At 34.1% G+C, this 12517-nt stretch overlaps 1 protein-coding gene across 10 annotated transcripts in view; it reads left to right on the forward strand.

Moving 5' to 3' along the window:
• The window catches only part of KDM4C (lysine demethylase 4C), a 279152-nt gene that overhangs the window by 146116 nt on the left and 120519 nt on the right, over nucleotides 1–12517 (forward strand). For all 10 annotated transcript variants that reach the window (XR_011137826.1, XR_011137825.1, XM_068927788.1 and 7 more), the window contains 3 exons: nucleotides 6372–6565; nucleotides 9761–9999; nucleotides 11926–12275. Coding sequence is in view for 8 of the 10 variants with exons in the window: in XM_068927788.1 (XP_068783889.1) it covers nucleotides 6372–6565; nucleotides 9761–9999; nucleotides 11926–12275 (783 nt within the window). In the remaining 2 variants the exon portion in view is untranslated. The remainder of the gene's footprint in view (nucleotides 1–6371; nucleotides 6566–9760; nucleotides 10000–11925; nucleotides 12276–12517) is intronic.

A 12517-nucleotide genomic window follows, 5' to 3' on the forward strand; every position in this document is an offset into this window, starting at 1 on the left:
AATTTATATTAACCAGCAGTAAAAAAAAGCCCAAAATTACAGGAAGCTTCTTATTATTCAACCTATGTTCTTATATCAAGGGTATATCTGCTTCCTTCCCAGAACACCCTCAAAACTGCAACATGTGGGGCTCTAATCTGAGGCTTTTCACAAGTGCTAATAGAAATATAATTTTCAAATTTTTACCTAATGTACCAATGTTTTTGGAGTCTGTCTGGAATAGAAAAGAAGCATTTCCTGTTACTGGATTTCCTCTTTTACTGAGCTCTTATATACAGTGTGTTAATGACTATTGCTGTGCCTGAGCTGCTAAGCTAAGGAGATAATCCATTTGTTCAGAATTTCTATGCTTGGATTGTTCATGAATTCCTTTTTTATGCTTAACAGTAGTATACTATTCTACAAGTATATCCATGACAATATCTTTGGAATTCAGATAATCAGGATGAGGAATCAGATAATAATGGGCCTGTATTAGGTAACCCACAAATGCTATTTATTGTTTATAATGTAATATGAGTGTAATATGTAATGTAATAATAATGTAATGTGTAAATATGTGTGTGTGTATGTGTGTAAGTGTATGTGTATATATACATATAAAATTGTTACACAGGGTGTTGTTTTCTCACTTCAAGAGATATTTTAAAATTGGTTAATTCTATTCTTGTTTCTCTACTATGGATGGAAATTCATTTCTTTACGTTAAATTCTAACTTCAATGGACCAGAATGCTTTTGATTTAAAAGATAGGTATTACCAGATAATTTAAGTTAAGGAACAAAACGCCTCCTCTTCCAAATCTAAGGAAATGTAATCCAAGTGTCCTCAGCAAGGAAGAATGGGCAGAGGAGGAGATGAAGGAAAGAGGGAGTGCAGTTAACGCAGCAGGGAGATAAATACTGTAGGCAAAGGGTACCTGTAAATGGGTACTGAGGATGGAAGGAGGAGTGAATCTGAGCAAAAGGGAAGAATCTGAGGTAGAGATGTGGAGAGAGAAAAATTATTAGTTAATGATTACATCTTCCCTGAGGTAAGAGCAGTGCCAGGAGAGATACCAGTGAAGACCTTTAGAGTAACAGGAGGCACAGGAGCAGTGTAGTTCTGGCAACTCAAGGGAATACTTTCAAGGTAGGTTAAAAAACAGTAGAGAACTTAAAAAAATTGTCTTATGGAAACATCTTTTTCTTATTTTAGTTGTACGCAAACTAATGGAGCCATTGTCTTATAGGCTTTCAGAAACCAAGTTTCTTCCAAACCCATTGCAAAACACAGCACATTTAGAAAAATCCAAGCAACAGGTGAAGGACTCAAAATAGAAACATGTATCTTTTGCATATTCTAATATTCCCCATTTTCCAGTTATGCTGAAATTTCTGTTAATTAAAGCAACATTAGTTGCTTTAATTATTTTCTAATATTAGAGAATGGATTTTCCTGCTTTGCAGTTAGCGGTGATATTCAGTTCTCCCTGTTACAAACATGACAATATCTGTTGCAACAATCCTACTTTTTTACTAAAAAAAATCACTTGTAAATAGTTGTCAAAAACTGAAAAGTGAGAATGCTGGCCTGTATTTCTGTTACTCTGTGATGACAACCTAAACCGAAAGAGCTGTAAAATCACCCAACATGTACATAAACCCTCTTCTCTTCTCTTGCTGTCCATAGATGATATTTTTGCTTATCTTTACCTGTGTCCATCAAGTTCCTTGGTAACATTCATATATATACTGATGTGTAGTGTCCGTTTTGAATTTCATCAGTTGTCTCATCTGCACCCCTTACTCTCACTTAATTCAATGATTTCTGGGTCATATAAACTAGGAAATAGCATAATTAAAGGGGTACTACTGATAGGATAAAGAGAAAGAAAAATTGAAAGAAGAGAAGATGGGCTGCTTTCAGATGTTTCCTATCACCCTGTGTTTCTATTATTAGCATTTCAACGACGCTTTAGAGGGAAAATGGCTAATTTTTTAAAGTGACTTATGGCATTGAAGGAATCAAGTCTACATTTTTATATTTTTTAGTATAAATGCAATCTTTTTGCAGTGGGATGTGTTGGTGGCATTTTGTGTAATTGGAAAATGAATTGGAAATAGGATTCAAGAAAAAATATATTTTTGGAAATACACTATTTAAATATTGGACTACATTTTAAATATTGCAGAATATTTGTTTATGCATTTATGAATACAAATAACTAATTGATTAGAAATATTTTGCCCTGTTACGTGCCTAAAACAACAGTGAATATATAAAAAGAACCTTAAAAGAACGCTGTTTACAATCATCTTTTTTTTAATATGACTGCTTGTGTCAGGGAACTGAGTGTACTCTCTATGACTTTTACCAAAGGAAGACTTGCTTTATTGAAGCTTGCACAGATGGATAACTGATATCAAAGGTTTCTGCAACAGTGCCTACAAGTTGCCAGAAGGTCAGTGTGAAAATAGATCACTGCCTGATACTGTAGCAGAAAACAGTTATTGTTACTATGATTTATTAAATTCTATCCTTCTAAAAACAGTACTTATCAAGCACTAGTTCTACAGGTAAACTGCAGGAAATAGGTCCAGTTGTAGCACCTTTACAAAGAAATTTGTCAAAATAGGCCTTTACATTTTTAAAACATGATTCTTTTAGAGTATTGTAGAAAGGCTGGATTACAGTAAGTGGAGTAAACTTTTAAAAAGTGCAGTTGCTGTTGAGTTGAAAGAAGAATCTAAATTATTTTTATGCATCTCTCCAGCAAATATATCATTGCCTCTCTACCATGAGGAAAACTTTAATCATTACAGGCAGTTAGGAAGGTATATCAATGAGCAATGACTAGATCATTTTTAGAGTATGCTTTTTGGATGGAGATTTATATAACATATAAAGAGTGTTACCAGCTTTATGCTTTCCTCTTTCTGCTAATTTATCTGTTATATGTTTTCTAGATATCTATTCTCTATTTACACAAAAGAGAACTTTTCAAGAGATCTTGACTGTTTTTCTTGTACATGCTGTCCCACAGGTATATAGAGTTAAGATTTTACCTACAGCATGCAACTGCGTCATTATGTAAGTGACTCTTTTTTCTGAAATATTTACATAAAAGAGGGACAAGGCAAAGAAAAAAGTTGCATAACAAAGAAATTTCATCTAAGAAATGCTCTTCCTCACCTGTTAGTCAAATAATAATATAGACTGCCTATTTGCTTTCTGTTGTAAGACATGATACTCTGTACAGAATGAATATTTTTTATATTCATTTAAAAATCCAGTGATTCTTTCTGGTGAAAGAGTTTAATATTAATGATAGAATATTAGACAGACTCTTGGGACATGTACTGGATTCTTAATATATATAGAATGTTATTCAAGAACAGTTCTTAGATACTAGCATAGATGTCAGCAGGTGCAAATGTTGCAGGTCAAAAGAATAACCGTAGTTTTACCTCAGTGAAAGCTGGTAGGGAAGAACTCTCACTGTTTTAAGAGGTGCTTAAATATGTGTCTAACTCTAACATGCATAGGTCTAGAAGCTTAGTGTATTCCTTACTATTTTTGAGAATCAGAGCCCCAAATGGGAAGAATTTCACATTTCAGTAGAAAATATATATTCTTTTTTCCCTTCACAAGTAACATATGTCTGAAAAAATTCTTTTGGCCATGCATATATCTTGTAGGCAATTTTCTATTGTTACAAATATATCTCACATTTAGTTACACCAAATAATTAAAGTAGCGGAAACATTTTTCTTCCAATGCATTGCTATAAAAGCCCTGCAGCTACTAGTAAATGTTATTTGAATTACTTCCCTTCAAGCTCTATTCTTATACTAGAAAAAAAAAAAAGATAATAATAATAAAATCAAAGGATTGTGATGTAGGTTTAATCTCATAAGCATTTTGGTTGTCATACTGATCTTTAATTGAAGACCATATTTCAGCCTAATTTCCTGTCTACAGGAAAGAATTCCATCCACTGCATAGGCTGCGATGTTTATCTGTCCCAACGTCAGCTGTTTTTTACATGCTTTTTATAGGTACAGAGCATATGTTATCAGTGAATAATAGACTGTCCATAGACAGGCCTGTATTATGCAGGCAGTAACACCTAGCATTCTCTCACTTTTTTTCAATATACTTCAGTCTTCACCAAGTTGTTTTAGGTTTATTCATTTTGTCATTTTCCAGTGAGTCTGCCACTGAGAGGGCTGTTGGATGATGGGGATTGCTCTTAACAGTATGAATACTGGTAGATGGTGATCTGGGACAAATTAGGTTTGTATATTTATTGGGATGGGTTATCATTCTTTCTGTGATTTACAAAAGAAGTGACTTTAATTTTTCTAATTTTACTGATTATTTGATTACACTATCCGTCAATTTTGATTTTACATTTGCTATTAGAAATTTGAGGAGATGCTTCTAGAATTATTGTAATCTGTGAAAATACTATCTCAGTATTTTAGTACAAAATTGCATGCTCCTGTGCATCTCTCCTCAGAGGCTTCTTCAACAGAATGACATTGTTTTGCTTTGGAGAGAGAGGCTTTCAGTAACTCTTTTTTCTTAGAAACAGGAAGCCGTGTAACTGTCAGCTTCAAGACAGTCAAATGGGAAATGAAGAAAGAGCATGAAAAACCGTCACTGCTGGCATGAAGAACAAAACTCCATCCATATCACTTATCAAAGCAACATATTTTTTCTTGGCACATTTTAGGGAAAATGAATAGAAGTGATTTTCAGAGTGTATCTGCTTTCTTTGTGTAATGAGATACTTCCAAAATTTCCCACCATTACTTTCAAATATTTCCAGTTTTTAATGCCTAGAAGCTTAAGTCCTCTATATTTTTGAACAAACAACAGTGGTATTGAGTGTGGTTCTCCTTTACCTTTCACTCAGAAGTATATGTGATATGTGCTTGTAATAGTTTAAAAACTTTTATAAAATTCAATAGTATTACTAGTACCTCATGGCTCTTGTTAAATCACTTACAGTAGTACTATTAAAATCTAGCATGAAAAATTCAGATTACTGGAAGAAGGAAATTCTGTGCCTCATTTAGATATAGTTTATTATGAATCTTTTCTTATATTATTATCATTCCATCAAAAAATATGTTTTTCTTGATGGACTTTCTTCTTTGATACATCAATGCAGGCTTAAATAATGGCTCTTTTTCACACTGCTGGAAGTCGTGATGTTTAACAGCAAAGACAGTTATCCTCAAAACGGTTACTTAAATAACCATTTGTCATCAGTGTATAGCGATATAGCTTGAATTTGAAAGGATTTTATGTGTAAGTGAGGTGAAAATTCAGTGTCACTTTTCATTATGATACAAATTTCATTTTTAAAAGGAAAGATACTGTAGTGGACAGTCTACATACCTTCCCACTATTCAGAAGTATCTCATTTCGTTTTCGGTTACTGTTTGCTGTTACTGATCAGTGACTCTCTGAATGAGAGGTGCTATTCAGACTAGTGTAAATCCTTTATAGAATATGTATGGGCATATGTGTATGTACATACACATAGGTGTTTGAAGAGAGAAAATTCTAATCAGGTATTTTTTGGTGAAAACTGGCATGAAATGCAGTTACTGTGATGTTTTTAATAAAATTTCAAGCTCTATATTGATTTTTCCTATTTTATGTTCTTGCTCCTGTTAGACGGCTTTATTATGGACTTTATTATAATGTGTTGATGCTGACAGTTGGAGTTACGCCAGCCTCTTTAGTAGAATGTGAGACTTAACCAAAAGTTAGGTTTTAAATGTGCGTACTAAATAACATGTGATTTAAAAATAATAAAATGATAGCCGTTCGTGTAGGCTTTACATGTTATAAACTGAATCTCTGAATACTTCAAAATATAGAAGTTTAGAAGTAAAATTCTTTTAAAAATGTAATTTAAACTTTCGGTATCTTGTGTCAAATTCTACTGAATTGTGCCTATTGCAGTGTTAGTAATTCTACCTTTCCAGCAAAAATAGGGCTGAAGTGTATTTCTAGTATCAATGAGAGAGGGGTTAAAAAAGTTTTCACATTTTTGAACTAGGCTTCTAACCTCAGCTTTGCCTTTACTCTGATGTGTGAGTTGCGCGGGAATTTTCTACTCCCAATGTATATAACTGGGATAGCGATGGAGACTTTCTTGGGAGAATGCTCTGATATGTGCTGTTTACAACAGTCAGTTATGATCTAATATTGTAATGTGTGAAACGAAGCAGTACTTCAGAGGGGAAGAAAGGAAGATTTGGTAAAGATAGAGCTGTTTTTCACATGTATGATTTTTGTTTTTTTTTTTAATTGCAGACTGTAGCATATTCTATAATTTATCACTTATAAACGTCTGCTTTCCCTTGCAGTGCACCTGCCGGAGAGACATGGTGACAATATCCATGGACATCTTCGTGAGAAAGTTTCAACCTGACAGATACCAGCTGTGGAAACAAGGAAAGGATTTATTCACCATTGATCATACAAAACCAACTCCTGAATCAACACCTGAAGTAAAGGCCTGGCTACAGGGAAGAAAGAAAATACAGGATGTCCCCAAGTGGTATTTATGTTTCTTTATTCTCTATTTAGTTGTCTAAAATATAATGCCAGTTTCCCTTTCGTTTCTTTTGTGCCCTTTTCTCTGATGTTCCATGTGAATTCATTTACTTTAGATAAAGTATATTTTTCTATTTTCTTCCTTAATATGAACTCAGGGACAAGCAAGTCCTTTTTCAGAGTGGCTGTGAAAAACTCCTTCAGCTTACAAGCTACATGCCAAGCTGAAGTTGATGCATATAGAGAGCATGAAGATACATTCCAGTGTGGTTTTAAGGATCTTCCTTTTGTAAAGATACATTCCATTTAAATTTTCAAGGTATGAATGGTTGTCTTCGTTTCTAGTGACACCTGCAACCAAAAGTCAAGGGAGAAGTCCCCTGAAAGTTGGGCTAAAGGTTTTTCTTAAACTGGAGAAACATAGCATGAAATTGTGGCAGAATCCTAACAGCAGTGTAGAGTCTCTAGCAATAGTCTTAGCCCTCATTACCTTCTAGCTCCAAGGAGGTATCACTGACTACTTGGCAGACTCACAGTGCAGCTGCTAGAACCTCCTTGTCTACCACAGATCAGTTACAGATCAAAACATGGCGTAAGGAAAACCTTAATCCCAGTTGTTGATACTGACATCCTAACAAAATTAGGAAAAAAGATTTTTGTCTCTGAAGCTGTCAAAGCTTTGACTTATGAAAATAATTCATGATGTGAATCCTTTTTCCTTCGCATTGCATAAACATTTTCAAATATTAATGCTTTCCTCTTTGATTTCGTTTTTCATTATCCATTAAGAATTTAGCATAACCAAAGGATCTAGCTTAATCCTAGGTTGCAGGTAGGGATGAACAGTTTTTTTTGTTATCTAGTTACGACAGAGTGTGGTTTGCTAGGTTAAATATAATACTATTTAAAGAAGTTCTTTCAGTTCTTTCAGTTTCTTAGCCAGCTTACTCTTAAACTAGGAGTTTCCTCATTATCTTTGAAAGTGAATATATTTTTTGTAGAAAGTGATAGGCAAGTGAACTGAGAGAGAAAAGAAACTGAGAGATACTGCTGAATAGCATCAGTTCTTGAAGATAACCAATCAAGAAGCTGAAAAGCCTGTTTGTTAGTCTCTGGATAAATACGTTACATTACTATAGCGTGATACAAACTTAGACCAATGAATTTTGGTTTCTAGTGAACTGTCTGGACTTCATGCTTATAGCCCCAGCTTTCTGTCTGGGGAAGTGGATTTTCAAAAGGAAAGAAACTTACTACTGGGATTGGATCTCACTTTTAACATGTTCTTGAAGCTTTCAGAGATTGTAAGAATTTATCAAATATAACTTTTATATTTTCTCTTGTTGCCTGTTATTTCATACAAGAAATATGCATAGAAGAAAAAAATTACTGCTTCTGAAGTAACAAAACTTGACTGGCAAGGGCCATTCTTTAGCTCCCAAAACCTTCATGGGAAAGGCTTTTTAGTATTGAATTCTCTTTGAAGTACGGCTTAAACTTATTGCTTCCCAACTTGTTAGATCTCTCTATTTTGGTTGTCCCTCTAAGAACCTCTTATTAATTTTGTTGAAACATTTGTGTTGTTTAAAAAATCAAAACCCCCAAAAATGTTTCATGATTTACTCACTTGAAAAAATCTATATATGTACAGTACTAACCTAGGCACATAGAGAGAGAGTAGTTTTATAGTTTAGTTGATTGAATGCCATTTTACTGTGCAGTAAGTTTCACTGTATGCACTGTACAACATAGCTATGAGTTTACAGTTGGACCAGCAGGGATTCATTTAATATAACTCTCATTTATTTGGGTAGCTAGTTTTAATTAAAAGCAAAGACTTTATAGTAGTTATATTAAAAGTTTTTTATCATAGGAACACATGGACTGATTTTATGCACTTAACTAAACTAGAAAACACATTCCTGTCCTGTTTAATTCTTAATTTGTCTTTGGTTCAGTTATGGTTACAACGTATGATGCAAATGAAGGACAAAAAGTTTATACAGTTTTCCTTTTATTGTAATGTGTTGGTTAAAAATGTGATCATTTTAATTATGAAAATAGTATGAGTTCCAGCAGAGTAACACGAGATATATTAGCTGTGGGAATCTTCATAAATATAGGGATAGAGAAAGCTTAACTCTGATATTTATAGCTGAGACACTACTATAATATAATGGATGATGACTGCATATAAACAGTACTAATATTGGCAGTTATGCTACAATGAGAACTGATGGGCATGGTTCATATGTTAGAAAATTTTCCAGAAATTACTATTTTATAGTGAGGATGTTGAAATTTATGCATTGGTGGGTGTAGGATAAAGTGGAAGCAGTAACAAAACATTCCTCTGGAGACATCTAAAGGTTAAGGTGCAAGGCCCTTTGTAAACTCCTGGTGTTCCTGACACTGTTAGGCATTTATCGCTAGCGTCTGTTTGGGAACCTGATGTGTGATGAAGTAGCAAGTACAATCATCTCCTCCTGCCATACCGATTGTTGAATTTGAAACTAGACTCCTGAGTACAGAAATTATGATCCAGTTTTTGGCAGTGGCTACCGACTCTCTTGCTTCAAGCTTGTACTTCTGAAGGTGCAAAAACCTATCCTGAAGACTTTATTTCAGCTTCATTTTTAAACAGAATTACAAGATGCATTGCTTAATATAATAGCTATTCAAAATGTTTGGGGATGAAGAATTTGCCAGCATTTAGATTCTTGTCCTTACTGTTAAAATGCATATAAGCTCCTCAGAAATATCGAACCAAACTTGATTTTACAATGGTGTTCAAACTAGTGTTTTATTAGCTTTGGGGATTGGAATTATCACATGATTTTAATGCAACAGAGAATGTTTTGTCTTTTTTTTTTTTAAGGGTTAATGTCTTTCAGATGCAGAAGAGTGGTTCATCAGAACTCTGGTTTGGTTACTCTTTAAGTAATAGTTACTTAAGGTTATTTTACTTTTACAGTTTAATAATTTTTGCCACAGAATGGTGATAAAAGATTAGAAGGTTAAATCCAATCAATTGTTAATCTATCACTTAATACATTGTAAACACTATCTCAGCACAAAAAGATGAAAAATTGTCACTTTTTTACTACTTTAAGCGGGTGAAAGGGACATATATATTGGTAAACGTTTTATCTTATCCAAGACAGACGTTCTACACTGACAGCAATATCTGTTATAACAGCTTTCAGCACACCAGATCTCGATCTAAAAAGCTTAAAGCTCCGGAGGATGAGAGAATATCTACTGTGGTAGCTGGTGCAGAAATCATAGCGACAGAAGCAGCTACTGATGACTTCAAGGTCAGTGAAAAACCAGGAGAAAAAGTGAGAGTGAGAAAAACAGGAGAGCCTCCTAGGGATGAAGAAAACAACAGTGGAATGCGGCTGGAGCAACATTTATTGGATAATGTTGAGGTCTCAGGTGAGATAAGGACTGATTATGTTTCCTGTGTAAGTTGTAGTGTGTTGCTACTCTAATGCTGCAAATCAGTGGATGTTAAAGATAGTATTATTAGATAGTATCCTTATTGTATTTCTTCAATAGCTTGTACAGAAAAATTTTTGTAGGAAATGATGTAGACTCTCTTGGCACTGAAACAAACAGTATAAATATATATGTTTGAAATATGCTATATACATTTACATTAAGAAAACTGCGTATTAGAAGCAGTCTGTATTTTCCTTCTGCACAAAAATGCTCGCTTTTGAAACTGCAGGGTTCTCCTACTTCATTTTCCTTTGGATTGTCTGATAATGCAAGTTACAGAAGACGTGTGATGTCTAAGAAGGTTCTTTTTTCCCCCACACCTATTTTATACTAATACACTTGAACTATTCGGGAGTTTATTCCTTGTATTAAATTTGATTTTCATTGTAGTTCAGGCATATAGTTCCACATGCCTGTTCAGAAAGGCAAAATGCAGTTTTATCTTTAAGTTTGTGTAGAGTCCCACTGGTGTCACATTGATACTGAAAACATGCTTGTACTTATGGACAGTGTTTCTCTAATCACAAATATTAGTGGCTATATCAGTCAGAGATGATAAACACCAGCACTGAGCAGCATAAAGACAACAAAGGGAGTAGTACTGCAATACAGACGCTTAGAAATTGCTGATTATAAATTTGTTTTTGCTTTTTGAATCAAAGCCATTCCAGGTGTAGTTGAATACTCTTTTTTTTTAAGGTGCTAATTCCTTAAAACTTTCCCCAACTTTAGTAGAAGCTGGAGAATTCATGAACACTTGGAAACTAATGTTTAGGTAATTGGCATTCTGTGCTCTTTGCCAAGAGAAGAGAAAGCAGAGAAGAGTGGAAGGCTTGTGCCACTGAAGGATGGTCTCTGGACCTTTGTAGGGGGAGGGACCTTTTGGATGTGATAATGGAAGTTCCTTTGCTCACATTGGAGCTAATGGCTTTGTCCTTTATTACTGCTGTCTAGTACATCCTTGGTGTTCAGCCAAGGCAGTATTCTTCACACCCAGAGATTCTGTTTTGGTTTTGGATGGGCTTCATATTATTAGCTTTTATAATCAGAAATGGAATTTTCAGAAAAGCTAATTCAAGTAACCACTGTAAAGGAAAGAAAAGAAAAAAAAGAAGGGACTTTTCAGACACCATTTCTTTTAACATCTTGGATGTGACTTATTTAAAAAGCGCTGTGGTGTGTAGCGTAGAGTTCCTTAGGAACATGTTTTTTGAATGACCTTTCCAACCCAATGTTGTCTCTATTCTATGGAAACACCAGCAGATAAAGAATTCTGATAATGTAAGATACACACAAATTCACACTTCAGCATCTCTGAGATATAAAATTACACTAATTGCTTTTCAATTTTAAGCCAGTGCTATGGTTTTCAAAATATTCTTAATACCTATTTTAAATATATTTTCCTAATTATAAACAGTTAGCCTTTGTTTATTTACAATTTTCCAACCCGGCATGATAGGTATAAATGCTGAGTATAAAGTTCAATGTAACAACATTTTTTTTTTTTCTCCTGCTAGCCAAAGTGCTTGTGGGCTATCAAAATAAACAAGCTACATGAATATTGACTGTTTTCAATGACATAAAAATACTCTTGTAATTCAGATAAAAACTCTCAATTAAAAAGGTTAACACTATGTTTCACGCTGCAAACTCAAAACAATTTACATTTAAATTATTTTCGTCAAACCTGTACCACACATTTGTATATGTGTTCCTCCTACTCGTAGTTCTTCTAATAAGTACGCCTCCATATGATTTCTAAATGAAGAACTTTGAATTTGAATAATTCAGAGTGTTTTGAAATTAAATATGATACATAAAACGGTATTTATTAACAAAAATATTCTTGATCCATAGGAAACGACTGTTCAGACTCATTTTCCAGCCCTGTTCCAGTAACAGAGAAAAAAAAAATCAAAGATGAGAACAAGACAGATTCCAGTCATCCTCCCTTTACATTTGAAGATACTGTGCTCCCTATGCCTTCTCATAGATGTAGAAAAGAAGAGTGTTTGAAATCTCAGGATCAGTCTATGTCAGCCATACCATACCATAAGTCACGGGGACATATTTCTGAAGCAGAGAGCCCAGAGAAATTCTCTACAGAGGATGATGTCAGCGACCTAGAAAGCAGTGGAAGTAGCTTGGAAAATGGAGAAACACCTGTCATAAAAACGGATGAAGATGATGTCACGGAAACATCCAGTGTATGTGAAGCAAATTACATTATTATATTAATATATTCCTGATTTAATGAAATGTGAATGAACATGTTTCTAATGAGACCTGGTACAGTCCATATTAAAGCACTTAAGAAGATACATAACCTTAACCGAATGCTAATTTGAAAGTGTTCTGAAGTGTTCAAGCGAGAGTGTGAATTAGGACACAAAAGTAAAATGTTTTTGCAGCTTACTTGTTGATGTGTTTTCCTTCTGATTTTAGCTAT

This window comes from Struthio camelus, chromosome Z (assembly GCF_040807025.1).
Source record: "Struthio camelus isolate bStrCam1 chromosome Z, bStrCam1.hap1, whole genome shotgun sequence".
NCBI classification, from domain to species: domain Eukaryota; kingdom Metazoa; phylum Chordata; class Aves; order Struthioniformes; family Struthionidae; genus Struthio; species Struthio camelus.